The sequence below is a fragment of the Microcaecilia unicolor genome, chromosome 8, assembly GCF_901765095.1.
Source record: "Microcaecilia unicolor chromosome 8, aMicUni1.1, whole genome shotgun sequence".
In the NCBI taxonomy this organism is placed as follows: domain Eukaryota; kingdom Metazoa; phylum Chordata; class Amphibia; order Gymnophiona; family Siphonopidae; genus Microcaecilia; species Microcaecilia unicolor.
The window spans coordinates 82,130,448-82,147,919 of record NC_044038.1 but is presented as its reverse complement, the minus strand read 5'-3'; the positions used below and the strand labels follow the sequence as shown (position 1 = coordinate 82,147,919).

Sequence of the window (17,472 nt, the reverse complement as noted above, 5' to 3'; positions counted from 1 at the left end):
GCCCTTTTTACCCCCCAGTCATCTAGCGGTCCAACCGATTCTTTTGCCCGCTTGTAGCTTTTAATATACCTAAAAAAAAGTTTTACTATGTGTTTTTGCCTCCAATGCAATCTTTTTTTTGAAATCCCTCTTAGCCTTCCTTATTAGCGCTTTGCATTTGACTTGACATCAGTGGCGTAGCGAGACCTGACATTTTGGGTGGGCCCAGAGCTAATATGGGTGGGCACTATATAGCGAATGATACATACCTGTAGCAGGTGTTCTCCGAGGACAGCAGGCTGATTGTTCTCACGACTGGGTTGACGTCCACGGCAGCCCTCACCAACCGGAACAAACTTTGCGGGCGGTCCCGCACGCAGGGCACGCCCACCGCGCATGCGCGGCCATCTTCCCGCCCGTGCGCGACCGTTCCCGCTCAGTTGAATGACAAGCAAAAATGATCAAACGCAACTCCAAAGGGGAGGAGGGAGGGTAGGTGAGAACAATCAGCCTGCTGTCCTCGGAGAACACCTGCTACAGGTATGTATCATTCGCTTTCTCCGAGGACAAGCAGGCTGCTTGTTCTCACGACTGGGGTATCCCTAGCTCTCAGGCTCACTCAAAACAAGAACCCAGGTCAATGGAACCTTGCAACGGCGAGGGTATAACAGAAATTGACCTATGAAGAACAACTAACTGAGAGTGCAGCCTGACCAGAATAAATTTGGGTCCTGGAGGGTGGAGTTGGATTTACATCCCAAACAGATTCTGCAGCACCGACTGCCCGAACCGACTGTCGCGTCGGGTATCCTGCTGGAGGCAGTAATGCGATGTGAATGTGTGGACAGATGACCACGTCGCAGCCTTGCAAATCTCTTCAATAGTGGCTGACTTCAAGTGGGCCACCGACGCTGCCATGGCTCTGACAGTATGAGCTGTGACATGACCCTCAAGAGTCAGCCCAGCCTGGGCGTAAGTGAAGGAAATGCAATCTGCTAGCCAATTGGAGATGGTGCGTTTCCCGACAGCGACCCCTTTCCTATTGGGGTCGAAAGAAACAAACAATTGGGCGGACTGTCTGTGGGGCTGTGTCCGCTCTAAGTAGAAGGCCAATGCTCTTTTGCAGTCCAATGTGTGCAACTGATGTTCAGCAGGGCGGGTATGCGGTCTGGGAAAGAATGTTGGCAAGACAATTGACTGGTTAAGATGGGACTCCGACACCACCTTTGGCAGAAACTTAGGGTGAGTACGGAGCACTACTCTGTTATGATGAAATTTAGTATATGGAGCATGAGCTACCAGGGCTTGAAGCTCACAGACCCTATGAGCTGAAGTAACTGCCACCAAGAAAATGACCTTCCAGGTCAAGTACTTCAGATGGCATGAATTCAGTGGCTCAAAAGGAGGTTTCATCAGCTGGGTGAGGACGACGTTGAGATCCCATGACACTGCAGGAGGCTTGACAGGGGGCTTTGACAAAAGCAAACCTCTCATGAATCGAACAACTAAAGGCTCTCCAGAGATGGCTTTACCCTCTACACGAAGATGGTAAGCACTAATCGCACTAAGGTGATTCATTACTGAGTTGGTCTTAAGGCCAGAAGTGCAGAAGGTATTCAAGCAGGTTCTGTGCAGGACAAACCTCCTCCACTTGAAAAAGTAACTCTTTTTAGTGGAATCCTTCCTAGAGGCAAGCAAGACACGGGAGACACCCTCAGACAGACCCAACGAAGCGAAGTCTACGCCCTCAACATCCAGGCCGTGAGAGCCAGAGACTGAAGGTTGGGGTGCAGAAGCGCTCCGTCGTTCTGCGAAATGAGAGTCGGAAAACACTCCAATCTCCACGGTTCTTCGGAGGACAACTCCAGAAGTAGAGAGAACCAGATCTGGCGGGGCCAAAAAGGCGCTATCAGAATCATGGTGCCGTGGTCTTGCTTGCGCTTTAGCAAGGTCTTCCCCACCAAAGGTATGGGAGGATAAGCATACAGGAGGCCGGTCCCCCAATGGAGGAGAAAGGCATCCGACGCTAGCCTGCCGTGTGCCTGTAGTCTGGAACAGAACAGAGGCAGCTTGTGGTTGGTCTGAGAGGCGAAAAGGTCCACCGAGGGGGTGCCCCACTCTCGGAAGATCTTGCGTACCACTCTGGAATGGAGCGACCACTCGTGCGGTTGCATGACTCTGCTCAGTCTGTCGGCCAGACTGTTGTTTACACCTGCCAGGTATGTGGCTTGGAGAAGCATGCCGAACTGGCAAGCCCAATGCCACATCCCGACGGCTTCCTGACACAGGGGGCGAGATCCGGTGCCCCCCTGCTTGTTCATGTAATACATTGCAACCTGATTGTCTGTCCGAATTTGGATAATTTGACAGGACAGCCGATCTCTGAAAGCCTTCAGTGCGTTCCAGACCACTCGGAGCTCCAGGAGGTTGATCTGAAGATCCTTTTCCTGGAGGGACCACAGTCCTTGGGTGTGAAGCCCATCGACATGAGCTCCCCACCCCAGGAGAGACGCATCCATCGTGAGCACTTTCGTGGGCTGTGGAATTTGGAATGGGCGTCCGAAGATCAAATTGGTCCGAATGGTCCACCAGTGCAGTGAAGTACGGCAACTGGTGGAGAGGCGGATTACATCTTCTAGATTCCCGGTGGCTTGGCACCACTGGGAAGCTAGGGTCCAATGAGCAGATCTCATGTGAAGACGGGCCATGGGAGTCACATGAACTGTGGAGGCCATATGACCTAGGAGTCTCAACATCTGCCGAGCTGTGATCTGCTGAGACGCTCTGGTCTGGGAAGCCAGGAACAGGAGGTTGTTGGCCCTCGCTTCAGGAAGGCCTGAGCCGTCTGAGTATTCAGCAGAGCTCCTATGAATTCCAGAGACTTGGCTGGCTGGAGATGGGACTTTGGGTAATTTATCACAAACCCCAGCAGCTCCAGGAGGTGAATAGTGCACTGCATGGACCGGAGAGCTCCTGCCTCCAAGGTGTTCTTGACCAGCCAATCGTCGAGATATGGGAACACGTGCACTCCCAGCTTGCGTAGATACGCCGCGACCACCACGAGGCACTTCGTGAACACCCGTGGAGCAGAGGCGAGCCCAAAGGGCAGCACACAATACTGAAAGTGCCGTGTTCCCAGATGGAATCTGAGATACTGTCTGTGGGCTGGCAGTATCGGGATGTGAGTGTATGCATCCTTTAAATCCAGGGAACATAGCCAATCGTTTTTCTGAATCATTGGCAGAAGGGTGCCCAAGGAAAGCATCCTGAACTTCTCTTTGACCAGGTATTTGTTCAGGCCTCTCAGGTCTAGGATGGGGCGCATCCCCCCTGTTTTCTTTTCCACAAGGAAGTACCTGGAATAGAATCCCTGCCCTTCCTGCCCGGGTGGTACGGGCTCGACCGCATTGGCGCTGAGAAGGGCGGACAGTTCCTCTGCAAGTACCTGCTTGTGATGGGAGCTGAAGGATTGAGCTCCTGGAGGACAATTTGGTGGAGGGGAGGCCACATTCAGGGCGTATCCGCACCGCACTATTTGGAGAACCCACTGGTCGGAGGTTATAAGAGGCCACCTTTGGTGAAAAAATTTTAACCTCCCCCCGACTGGCAGATCGTCTGGTACGGACACTTTGATGGCGGCTATGTTCCCGTGGATCCAGTCAAAAGCCCGTCCCTGGCTTTTGCTGTGGAGGTGCAGGGGGCTGCTTAGGCGCACGCTGTTGACGGGAATGAGCGCGCTGGGACTGTCCCTGTGCCTGATGAGGCCTTCGGGCTGGCTGGGTGTACCTACGCTTGTTATAGGCGTAGGGCGCAGCCTGCCTGGCCCGGAAGAAACGTCCACCTGCTGAGGTGGATGCTGAAGGCGCCCGATGGGAGAGTTTGTCGAGAGCGGTTTCCCGTTGATGCAGTTGGTCCACCAACTGCTCGACCTTCTCACCAAAAATATTATCCCCCCGGCAAGGGACGTCAGCCAGTCTCTGCTGGGTGCGGTTGTCCAGGTCAGAGGCACGCAGCCATGACAGCCTGCGCATCACTATACCTTGGGCCGCATCACAGGTGTCATATATACCCCTGGACAGGAACTTTCTGCACGCCTTCAGCTGCCTGACCACCTCCTGAAAAGGCCTGGACTGCTCCGGCGGGAGCTTGTCGACCAGGTCCGCCAGTTGCTTCACATTATTCCGCATGTGTATGCTCGTGTAGAGCTGGTAAGACTGGATGCGGGTCACAAGCATGGAAGATTGGTAGGCCTTCCTCCCAAACGAGTCCAGAGTGCGAGACTCCCGCCCCGGGGGCGCCGAAGCGGTATCCCTCGAACTCCGTGCCCTCTTGAGAGCAGAGTCCACGACCGCCGAGTCATGAGGCAATTGGGGCCGCATTAACTCTGGGTCCGAGTGGATCCTGTATTGGGACTCCGCTTTCTTGGGGATGGTGGGATTAGATAATGGTCTCAACCAGTTCCGAAGCAGTGTCTCTTTGAGGACATTGTGCAACGGCACCGTGGAGGACTCTTTAGGTGGTGATGGATAGTCGAGGACCTCGAGCATCTCAGCCCTCGGCTCATCCACAGAGACCACGGGAAAGGGAATGCAAATAGACATATCCCTGACGAAGGAGGCAAAGGAGAGGCTCTCAGGTGGTGAGAGCTTTCTCTCTGGTGAAGGAGTGGGGTCGGAGGGAAGGCCCACAAACTCCTCTGAGGAGAAATATCTGGGGTCCTCCTCCTCCCCCCACGAGGCCTCTTCCTCGGTGTCGGACATGAGCTCCTGCAACTCAGTCCTCACCTGCTTGGCGGTCGAGACCGGCGCCGCAAGTGGCGTCGGCGTCGAAGGCCTCGGCACCGGGCTAGAGCACGCCAGCGCCTCCATCAACGGCGCAAGCACCCCCGGCGCCGGCACAGTCTGGCGCATCAGCCCTTCCAGGATCCCCGGAAGGATGGCTCGGAGGCACTCGTCCAGGCCCGCTGTCGGGAAAGGCGAGGGGGCCGGTAGAGGTGTGGGTGCCGGAAGCTGCTCGGGTCCAGGAGACTGCACCGAAGTGCTGGCACCCTGACGTGATGATACCTCTACTACAAAGGGGGACCTCTCCTCTCGGCGCTGCCGCTTCCTCGGCGTCGACTCATCCCTGGCGCTGGGAGCCGGATGCGCCGTGGGCGACCGATGACGGTGCTTCTTCGCCTTTTTACGGTGCCCGTCATCGGCGCTCGGTGGAACAGAAGAGGAGGAAGTAGATCCCCCTCGGCCTCGAGGGATCGGGTCCGACAGGGTTCGGTCCTGAGGACCCTGGGTAGAGGGAGTGACCGGGGCTGATTGCCCACGCGGCCTCTCACCCCTGCCGTCTCCGGAGGACCGGCGGGCCGACGGGACCTGTGCTCCTGGGGTCGGTGCCGTCGGTGCCGATTTCATGGACATCGATACCGGTACCGAAGATCCGGCCGTCGATACCGATGCTGTCGAAGTCGACGTCGAGGGGCCGGCGCAAGTTCCAAAAAGACGGTCCCGAAGAACTTGCCTCGCTACCTGTGTCCGTTTCCGGAGACCGAGACACAAGGTGCACGTCTTGGTATCGTGCTCCGGCCCGAGGCACTGGAGGCACCAAGCATGGGTGTCGGTCTGCGAGATATGCCGGCCGCACCGACCACACTTTTTAAATCCACTCGGGACCTTCGAGGACATCGACGGAAAAATCGCGTCGGCGAAGTCAAAGTTGTCGATGGTGGCGGTAAAAATCACACCTCGAAAATAAATCGACCGCGCGGCCACAAGGCCGCAACGAGACGCCCCCGCTAAAAGACGAGGGAAAAACAAAGTTCAGCGGGTTTTTTTTTGTTTTTTAGACAAAATAAAATAGAAAACGGAGAACAACGAAAGAGAAAAAACTTCGCAGCGAAAGCGCGATCCAGTTTCCGGGGCTGACAGAGAGAGAGACGAACGCGGCTCTCTCCAGCGCAGAAAAGAAAAGACTGAGCGGGAACGGTCGCGCACGGGCGGGAAGACGGCCGCGCATGCGCGGGACCGCCCGCAAAGTTTGTTCCGGTTGGTGGGGGCTGCCGTGGACGTCAACCCAGTCGTGAGAACAAGCAGCCTGCTTGTCCTCGGAGAAATATATATATATATCTATAGATATAGATATATATATAGATACATAGATATAGATAGATATAGATATAAAGAGATAGATATAGAGAGACACGAGTAGTGTTTCTTGGGATACTACAAAATAATGCCTTAGAATGCACTTGATGATGGGTTTCTAAGTATTCTGCCCAACAGCTGCCCTGCATCAACATAAACCACTTACTTAATGTGAAAAAATACCAATAGTTACATTATGCCATATCAAACTTGATCAGATATGTCTACTATAATGGCAAATATGTCAACACACATAACAGTATAATCACAGCAATGGCAACTTTGCTTAACAAATGTAAATGCCTGATTAAGCAAAACAGGAAGAAAACCTTTGAAGACTTTTTTCCCTACCCTACCCCATCCATCCCAGCAGCCTGGCATCAGCTTTTCCCTTCTCTACCTTACCCCCCCCCCCCCCCCCCCCCCCCCCAAAAAAAAAAAACATCCCTGTAGCCCAGTATCAATCATTCCCTTCCCCACCATCCATCCCATAGCTAAACATCAGCTCTATCCTTCACCCCACTCCTCCCTGTAGCCTAGCATCAGCCCTGTCCTACTCCCTACCCACCCTCTATGGAATTAAATAAAAAAAGACTTTTTTTTCATGCCCACCTCTGCACGCACTGGTCCACCCAGAGAAAACCGCCGGTGCCTACACTTTTTTTTTTTTTTTAAACTAGGCACTGCAGAGACCATCCCCACCCAAAAACCCACCAAAATGAGAGAGAGACAACTTTTTTTAAATTAAGCTAGCTTGGCACTATTAAAATTGATTGTTGGGGAATTTTTGGGTGGGGATGGGCTCCTCATTGCCCTAGGCACAGGCAGTGAAACGTCTACCCCCCCCCCCCCCCCATCCAGAAGCCCACTACCAGACCACAGCCATCATTTTGATGATAAAAGAGTAATCAAAATGCTGGCAGGTCATGGTGGTGGGCTTCTGGGTGGGGGTGGGTTCTTCACTGCAGGGCAAAAAAAGGTATATTTTAATAAATATATACATTTTTTGCCCTAGGCAGTGAAGTGCTTACCCCACCCAGAAATTCCACAACAATAAATTTTAATAGTGCCCACCAGGCCCCAGCTAGCTTAATTTTAAAAACAAATTACATGATGATGACATGATGTAAAAAATGAGATGTAAAAAAAACCCCAAAAGCATTTACAATTTTATTACCTGCTGCTGGGCTGGGCTGGACTGGGTTGGCAGCTGCTACTTGGCAGTAAGTTACCTGGGGCCGGGAGACAGGAACTCGACGACTTCGACCAGACCTTTCTGTTTCCTTTCCCAAATTCAATTTCCACGTTTCCAGGGCAGGCCAAGGCCAGGCTGAACCCTGCGTACGTGCATGTGGCCATGTGCAGCTTAGCCTTAGCCTGCCCTCTCTCAGATGCCACGTCACCAGCGAGCAGAGGCACGCTGCCGCGCACAGCCAAGCCCCACGTCCGGGTCATATCGCTTCCGCCCGCTAGGTGATGGATGCGAATGCGACGCGACCAACAACAACCACGCCATGACGCGCTGCAAGTGCATTCAGCTGCCTCTCTCTAAGCCCGAAGGTAGGTGGGCGTGGGCTGAAGATGTCGTCTGAGCCTGCCCTGAGCGTGGGTGCCCGCGACATACGCTAGGGCAGCTAGGCTCACTCAGCTGCTGCATGCGGTGTGTGTGTGTGGGCGGGCCTGAGGAAATCGAAGCCTGAGATCAGCTGCCAGAGTGCCGCGGGTCGGGTGCCGTCTGTCTGCCGTCACGCTAGGCAGCTAGGCTGCTGCTGCTGCAGTTGTGTGTGTGCTGGGTGGGCGGGCCTGGGCTGAAATTGGGTGGGCCCGGGCCCACCCAGGCCCACCCGTAGCTACGCCCATGCTTGACATTCCTTATGCTGTTTCTTATTATTTTCAGTCGGTTACTTCTTCCATTTTCTGAAGGATTATCTTTTAGCTCTAATAGCTTCCTTCACCTCAGTTTTTAACCATGTCGGCTTTCGTTTGGTCTTCCTCCCTCCTTTTTTAATACATGTAATATATTTGGCCTGGGCTTCCAGAATGGTATTTTTGAACAGCATCCACACCTGATGTAAATTTTTGACCCTCACAGCTGCTCCTCTAAGTTTTTTTTTTTTTCACCGTTCTTCTCATTTTATCATATTTTCAAAGCACTTAGCCTTCCAAAGTTCCATAGCAACCTATGGAACTTTAGAAGGCTAAGTGCTTTGAAAATGAGTCCCGCTAGCTAGTCTCCTTTTTGAAAGTTAAACGTTAACGTATTGGATTTCCTGTTTATACTTACTCCAAAGCTAATATCAAATCTGATCATATGATCACTGTTATCAAGCGGTCCCATCCCCTATTTCTCTGTTTGACTCGTCTATTACATCAGTATGTTACTTTTCATTATTTAGGTGTAATCCTTGATTCCTCTCTCTCCTTTCTGCCACAAATCTCACACTTGACTAAAGTCAGTTTTCTAGTCTTCTGCCAATTACGAGCAATTCATCATATTTTTGATATTCTACAATTTCATGTATTAATCCTTTCTTTTTTTACTACCCGTCTTGATTATTGTAAGGTTGTTTATGCTGGTTTGCCCTGTCATTCATTAAAGAAACTTCAGTCACTCCAGAACACCGCCATCAGGTTACTGTGTTGTGCCTATCACTCGGATCATATTTTACTCCTGCTGAAACAATATCATTGGCTCCTGGCCAAACAAAGGATTACTTCAGTCTTGGTATCACTATCTTTCCTGTTTCATCATTCCTTACTGCCCCCTCCAGAACCCTCCGTTTTTTAAATGATCACCATTTAGTTCTGCCTTATCCTAAACATGATCACTTGGAATCAACATGTCACAGCGCTTTCTTTTTTCTTGTCCCTCACACCTGGAATAATCTCCCCCTTTCCCTCCATTGCAATTCCTCTTTCAAGAACTTTAAAATTGAATTGAAATCCTGGCTCTTCCTATTACTTTTGGGGAAACAATCTGATTGAAACTACCAGTTGTACCCATTCAACCCTGCTATTCTTTTATATGTGTGTTACTTTTTCTTTTAGCTATGCTTGTCTTCCAGACTTAACTATCCTGGTCTTCTGTACATTAATGGAGTTCCTTTCATGTTTCCTACCTTAGCTTGTACATCACTCTGTTCTGCCCGTCAGCTAGAGCGGTACAGAAAGTTTTGCAAATAAATAAATTACACTGATTGGGCAGCCATCTTTACCCATGGCTTCCCCTATTAACCTGTAACAATTCCTTATTATGTTATTTTGAACAAGAACCCATGGTCCTACCTGAATATGGAGAGGGAGGCAGTATAGGCTGGGCTGATGGTTGAACAGGGAGTCCTGCTGCCAAAATACACACCTCGTCTTCATAAGCATGCAGAGCGGTGGGTACCAACAGCACCTCTGAGTCAGACTGTGCAGCCATGCACCCTTGATACATTTGTTTTTCAAGTTTATGAACAGTATCTCTTAACTCTTGTATGTTGCTCTGCTCCATTCTTACATTCTCTTCATGCACTATATAGTTCCACCAATAGAATGAAGATACATACCTGTAGAAGGTATTCTCCGAGGACAGCAAGCTGATTGTTCTCACTGATGGGGTGACGTCCACAGCAGCCTCTGATGACCGGAAAATCTTCCTAGTAACAAAAGTTTGCTAGAGCCTTCAAGCGCGCGCACCGTTCATATGCGGGCATCCGCTTCCCGCCCGTCGCGTGAGAGTCCCGTCAGTTCAATAACAAAGCAAAAAAAGAAAAAGACAACTCCAAAGGGGAGGTGGGCGGGTTGGTGAGAACAATCAGCCTGCTGTCCTCGGATGCGGTATCCCTAGCCCTCAGGCTCATTCAAAACAACAAAGAGAGGACATAACAACGGCGAGGACATAACAAGGATTGACCTACGAAGAAACAACTAACTGAGAGTGCAGCCTGGAACAGAATAAAAATGGGCCTAGGGGAGTGGAGTTGGATTCTAAACCCCAAACAGATTCTGCAGCACCGACTGCCCAAACCGACTGTCGCATCGGGTATCCTGCTGAAGGCAGTAGTGAAATGTGAATGTGTGGATGGAAGACCACGTTGTAGCCTTGCAAATCTCTTCTATATTGGATGACTTCAAGTGGGCCACTGACGCTGCCATGGCTTGAACACTATGAGCCGTGACATGACCTTCAAGAGTCAGCCCAGCTTGGGCGTAAGTGAAGGAAATGCAATCTGCTAGCCAATTTGAAATGGTGCGTTTCCCGACAGCAACTCCCCTTCTGTTGGGGTCAAAAGAAACAAACATTTGGGCGGACTTTCTGAAGGGGCTTCTCCACTCCACATAGAAGGCCAATGCTCTCTTGCAGTCCAATGTGTGCAACTGATGTTCAGCAGGGCGGGTATGAGGACGGGGAAAAAATGTTGGCAAGACAATTGACTGATTCAGATGGAACTCTGACACTACCTTCAGCAGGAACTTAGGGTGAGTGCGGAGGACTACTCTGTTATGGTGAAATTTAGTATAAGGAGCATGGGCTACCAAGGCTTGAAGCTCACTGAAGTAACAGCCACCAAGAAAATGACCTTCCAGGTCAAATACTTCAGATGGCAGGAATTGAGTGGCTCAAAAGGAGGCTTCATCAGCTGGGTGAGAACGACATTGAGATCCCATGACACTGGTGGAGGTTTGACAAGGGGCTTTGACAAATGCAAACCTCTCATGAAGCGAACAACTAAAGGCTGTCCAGAGATAGGCTTACCCTCTACACATTGATAAGCACTAATTGCACTAAGGTGAACTCTTCGGAGTTGGTCTTGAGACCAGACTCTGACAAATGTAGAAGGTATTCAAGCAGGGTCTGTGTAGGACAAGAGCGAGGATCTATGGCCTTGCTGTCACACCAGATGGCAAACCTCTTCCATTTGAAAGAGTAACTCTTTTTAGTGGACTCTTTCCTGGAAGCAAGCAAGACTTGGGAGATACCCTCAGAGAGACCTAAAGAAGTGAATTCTATGCTCTCAACATCCAGGCCGTGAGAGCCAGAGACCGGAGGTTGGGATGCAGCAGTGCCCCCTCGTTCTGAGTAATGAGAGTCGGAAAACACTCCAATCTCCACGCTTCTTCTGAGGACAATTCCAGAAGAAGAGGGAACCAGATCTGACGCGGCCAAAAAGGAGCTATCAGAATCATGGTTCCGCAGTCTTGCTTGAGTTTCAACAAAGTCTTCCCCAGCAAAGGTATGGGAGGATACACATACAGAAGATCCTTCCCCCAATGAAGTAGAAAAGCATCCGATGCTAGTCTGTCGTGGGCCTGAAGTCTGGAACAGAACTGAGGGACCTTGTGATTGGTCTGAGTGGCAAAAAGATCCACCGAGGACAATTCCAGATCTGACACGGCCAAAATGGAGCTATCAGAATCATGGTTCCGCAGTCTTGCTTGAGTTTCAACAAAGTCTTCCCCACCAAAGGTATGGGAGGATACACATACAGAAGATCCTTCCCCCAAAGAAGGAGAAAAGCATCCGATGCTAGTCTGTCGTGGGCCTGAAGTCTGGAACAGAACTGAGGGACCTTGTGATTGGTCTGAGTGGCAAAAAGATCCACCGAGGGGGTGCCCCACGCTCGGAAGATCTTGCGCACCACGCCCGAGTTGAGCGACCACTCGTGAGGTTGCATAATCCTGCTCAACTTGTCGGCCAGACTGTTGTTTACACTGGCCAGATACGTGGCTTGGAGAAGCATGCGTGAGCGCGAGCCCATAGCCACATCTGGATGGCTTCCCGACACAGGGAGCGAGATCCGGTGCCCCCTGCTTGTTGACATAGTACATGGCAACCTCATTTTCTGTCTGAATTTGAATAATTTGATTGGACAGCCGATCTCTGAAAGCCCTTAGAGCGTTCCAGATCGCGCGCAACTCCAGGAGACTGATCTGAAGACCTTATTCCTGGAGGGACCAAGCTCCTTGAGTGTGATGCCCGTCTACATGGGCTCCCCACCCCAGGAGAGATACATCGGTTGTCAGCACTTTTTGCGGCTGAGGAATTTGGAAGGGACGTCCCAAGGTCAAATTGGATCGAACTGTCCACCACTGAAGGGAATTGCAAAATTCGGTGGGTAGCTGGATTGCATCCTCTAGATCCCCTGCGGCCTGAAACCACTGGTAAGCTAGGGTCCATTGAGCTTATCGCATGTGAAGACAGGCCATGGGAGTCACATGGACTGTGGAGGCCATATGGCCTAGCAGTCTCAACATCTGCCTAGCTGTGATCTGCTGAGACGCTCTGGCCAAGGAAACAAGAAGGTTGTCTGCCCTCACCTCTGGAAGATAGGCATGAGCCGTCTGTGAATCCAGCAGACCTCCTATGAATTCTAGTTTCTGAACTGGAAGAAGATGGGACTTTGGATAATTTATGACAAACCCCAGTAGCTCTAGGAGTTGAATAGTCATCTGCATGGACTGTAGAGCTCCTGCCTCTGAAGTGTTCTTCACCGGCTAATCACTGAGATAAGGGAACACATGCACTCCCAGTCTGCGTAGAGATGCTGCAACTACCGCCAGGCATTTTGTAAACACCCTGGGTGCAGAGGCGAGACCAAAGGGCAGTACACAATGCTTGAAAGTGCTGCGTTCCCAGACAGAATCGAAGATACTGCCTGTGAGCTGGCATTATCGGGATGTGTGTATAAGCATCCTTTAAGTCCAGAGAACATAGCCAGTCATTTTTCTGAATCATTGGAAGAAGGGTGCCCAGGGAAAGCATCCTGAACTTCTCTCGGACCAGGTATTTGTTCAGGCCCCTTGGGTCTAGGATGGGACGCATCCCCCTTGTTTTCTTTTGCACAAGGAAGTACCTGGAATAGAATCCCAGCCCTTCTTGCCCCGGTGGAACGGGCTCGACCACATTGGCGCTGAGCAGGGCGGAGAGTTCCTCTGCAAGTACCTGCCTGTGCTGGAAGCTGAAGGACTGAGCTCCCGGTGGGCAATTTGGAGGTTTGGAGATCAAATTGAGGGAGTATCCTAGTCGGACTATTCGGAGGTTAAGAGAGGCCATCTTTGGTGAAAAAATTTTAGCTTCCTTCCGACTGGCAGATTGTCCGGCACAGACACGTTTATAGCGGCTATGCTCAACTGGAGCCAGTCAAAAGCCCGTCCCTTGCTTTTGCTGGGGAGCTGTAGGGGCCTGCCATGGCGCACGTTGTTGACATGAACAAGCGTGCTGGGGCTGAGCCTGAGAAGGCTGTCGGAAAGGTGGATTGTACCTACGCTTATAGTAAGCATAGGGAGCAGTCCTCCTTCCCCGGAAAAAAATGTCTGCCTGATGAGGTAGATGCTGAAGGCGCCTGGTGGGAGAGTTTGTCGATGGCGTTCTCACGCTGGTGGAGCTGCTCTACCACCTGCTCGACTTTCTCACGAAAAATATTATCCTCCCGGCAAGGGACATCCGCAAGCCGCTGCTGGACATGATTATCCAGGTCAGAGGCACGCAGCCATGAGAGTCTGCGCATCACTATACCTTGAGTAGCGGATCTGGATGCAATATCAAAAGAGTCGTAGGCACCCCTGGACAGGAATTTATGACACGCCTTCAGCTGCCTGACCACCTCCTGAAAAAGCCTGGCTTGCTCCGAAGGGAGCTTATCGACCAAGTCCACCAGTTGGTTCACATTGTTCCACAAGTGGATGCTCATATAGAGCTGGTAGGACTGAATTTTGGACATGAGCATAGAGGACTGGTAGGCCTTCCTCCCAAAAGAATCCAGAGTTCTAGATTCTCGGCCCGGGGGCGCCGAGGCAAAATCTCTAGAACTTTTGGCTCTCTTGAAAGCAGAACCCACAACCATAGAGTCGTGAAGTAACTGCGACTTCATCAACTCAGGCTCTCCGTGGATTCGATATTGGGACTCAACCTTCTTGGGGATGGTGGGATTAGAGAGTGGTTTCGTCCAGTTCTTCAGCAATGTCTGCTTAAGGACATTATGCAGAGGAACAGTGGATGACTCCTTAGGTGTTGAAGGATAGTCAAGGACCTCGAACATCTCAGCCCTGGGCTCATCCTCAGATACCACAGGGAAAGGAATAGCCACAGACATTTCCCGCACAAAGGAGGAGAAAGAAAGACTCTCCGGTGGAGAAAGCTTCCTTTCAGGCAAAGAAGTGGGATCAGAAGGAAGACCACAAGACTCCTCAGAAGAGAAATATCTGGGATCCTCCTCTTCTCCCCACGAGGCATCCTCCTCAGTGTCGGACAATAGTTCACGAACTGCAGTCCGAAACCGGGCCCGTCTCGACTCCGGGGAACCACGTCCTCGATGACGACGTCGAGAAGTCGACTCCCGTGCCGGTGGCGATGAAGCTCCCTCCAGCGATGTAGACGGGGAGTCAACCTGGGTGGCAGCACATTGGGGACCTCACCACAGGCCTTGAGCTAGCTGCCGCTTCCATCAACGGTACCGAGAGCGCAAGGACCCCCGGTACCGGAACAGACTGACGCAGCAGCCCCTCCAGGAGACCTGGGAGAATGGCTCGGAGGCGCTCGTCCAGAGTGTCTGCTGGGAAAGGCTGAGGGGCCGGTGCAGGAGTCGGAGGCAGAACTTGTGCAGAGTAGGGAGGCAGTACCGGACTGTCCGAAGACTGACGCATCGACACCTCTTGGATGGACGGTGAGTGGTCCTCTCGACATCGACGCTTCTCAGGTGCTAAATCCCTCGATGCTCCAGAGCTCCCAGTACCGTGCCTTGAAGGGGACCGATGCTTCTTAGCCTTCGCTCGATGCACGGCATCGGTACTCCTCGGTACTGACGAGGAGGACGTGGAATCCACATGCCTCCTCGGGGTCGGGTCCGAAAGTGGTCGGTCCTGATGGGCCTGCACAGCAGGAGCCTTCGAGACAGGTGGAGACCCACTCAATGGCTCACTGCTCCCAGCGTGTGGTGGTCTCCGGACAGCTATTACCTTCTCTCCCGATGTTGATGTCATCTCCGGTGCCAATGTCGACGCCGCCGACCTCGGTACCGCTGTCGACGTCGATGTGCCAGGCAAAGCTCCAGACAGGTGTTCCCGCTGAGATTTTCTCGATGCCTGTGTGCGCTTTTTAAAGCTAAGACACAACTTACACACGACTGGGCGATGGTCAGGCTCAAGGCACTGGATACACCACGAATGGGGATCGGTACCTGAGATTGCCTGGCTGCACCGACCGCACTTCTTGAAGCTGCTGGGAATCCTCAATGTCATGGACGGAAAAATAGTGGCAGCAAGATCAAAGTTCTCGATGGTGCCGAGAAAAAAGGGCACAAAAGGGAGAAACGGGGCCGTGATGGCAACGAAAGGAAACTTAAAGCGGGACCAACTTAGGAACCTAAGGAGACTCCTTTTTTTTTTTTTTTAAATAAGAGCTCAACAGAGCACAAGAAAAGAAAAAGAAGAAAAACTGGCGAAAACTCGCGGAAAAAACGAAGGCTCTTTCTCAGGGGCACAGAGAGAGACGACTAACACAACCGCTCTCTACGCGGAAAGAGAAAAAACTGACAGGACTCTCACGCGACGGCTGAGAAGCAGATGGCCGCGCATGCGCGGTGCATGTGCCTGTGCACGCTCGAAGGCTCTAGCAGACTTTTGTTGCTAGGAAGATTTTCCGGTCATCAGGGGCTGCCGTGGACGTCACCCCATCAGTGAGAACAAGTAGCCTGCTTGTCTTCGGAGAAAATTTGATCCACTAATGACTAGTGTGTGGCTGTACTAAATCGGACAATGCCATTTGGTATTCTAAATATCTCAAAAGTGCCCCCTAACAGAAACTGCAAGCTAGTATTACCACCACTCATACAGTGCTACCTGGCAAATGGCTCCAGTGCCTGTTTGCCATGATGACACATCTTATTGCTAGAAACTTTTTGATTTATTGGCAATTTCATCTGTTTTCTTTTTGCCACTCTTCATACTGCATCTGACATGCTCTACTAATGCATTTTCTTAACAAATTCCCCTTAGTCTTTACTTACCCCATTGGTGGTTGTGTCGGACAGATGCTGGGCTCTGAAATCCCCATCATGACACCAAACTGTCTGTGGTTTTGATCCAGCCTGGGGGTTTGCACACCCTACCTCAGATCTTGGCTCTCGGAGTTCATGGTTTGTGCGAGAGAATGTATTTGCAAGTTAGTTAAAGCTTTAGGGAGGTCAGTGTCACAGCTGCAAAGTCTAGCAGCCTTGCTTGACTGACTTCTGATTTCCCTTCTCAGCTCTGACTTTGTATTAGCAATAATCAGCATGACAGCACATTCCATGTATTCCACTACACGATCATAAATTTGGTAAACAATATACTCTCCTTCTTTCTTGTAATATTTACAGCACATCTTATCTTCTTTAGCTAGACTACAAACACATTTCCTCCCTTACGCCTAGTTTCTTGTCTAGTGTCAAGGCCCTGTATAGTACATTTAGTTTCAACAGTTACAGATAATATTCACAGCTCGTTCTCTCCAAGGTTACAGCTCTCATCATCAGAAGAACCTAATTATTCCTCTTTATATGACTGACACAAACTGTCCACTTCTCTTTGGTCCCCTACTCAACACCTTCCACAAATACAGCAGTGTGTGTAATAAGAGTGCTTTCCAAACAGTGAATAACATAACCTGTCAAAGCTCTTATGGAGCCCTTCAGCTCTCCCCCCCCCCCCCCCCATCCATCTTTTTTTCTATTCCACCTTGTCTGCCTGTGCTGAGGCACAAAACTGTTTAAATCTTCAGCAGAGAAAAAGTGAATTTCTAGTAACAATGTCTCTGCTGCATTTCAGTGGTGAAAACCTCATCCAAGCTGATGATTCAAGGAGGGTTCTACGGAGCTGCGATTATAAGTCTTATCATCCTGATGGGCTTTCTCCTTGTCCTGGGAGTCAAGAAGTAAGTGTTTTTTCTCTGGGAGTCAAAAAGCAAATGTTTTTCTCCACACTTCTGTCTTTATTCACTGAAGTTTGAATCAATAGGCCATTCTACAAAACAGGTTGTAAATGTGTACCCCGCTCATGGTTCCCATAAAGTCCACACATATGTATGCCCACCTATAAAATTTTCACTATCACAGATATGTGTGTATTTACAGAATAGATGCTTATCCTGCATGTATGTACATATATACTAGTATTCTAAACATTGATGTGTTTAACTGGGATGAAAATATTAAATCCTTCTTTATAGAATTACCTTGATAGATCCAATAGTTTAGAAGCGTCAAGACATGCAAATGTCACCATTTACATATCTCTATTGCAAACAGAGGGGTCCTTTTAAAAGGTGCGCTAAATGCTAAAGATGCCCATAGAAATATATGGGTGCCTCTAACGTTTAGCGTGTGCTTATTTTTGGCAT

General features: G+C 50.6%; 1 protein-coding gene across 1 annotated transcript in view; it reads left to right on the top strand.

Annotated features, from left to right (window-relative positions):
- Positions 1–17,472, top strand: part of LOC115476703 (sialic acid-binding Ig-like lectin 13) — a 141,433-nt gene that overhangs the window by 82,438 nt on the left and 41,523 nt on the right. The window contains exon 6 of the mRNA XM_030213234.1: positions 16,902–17,007. Coding sequence (XP_030069094.1) covers positions 16,902–17,007 — 106 coding nt within the window. The remainder of the gene's footprint in view (positions 1–16,901; positions 17,008–17,472) is intronic.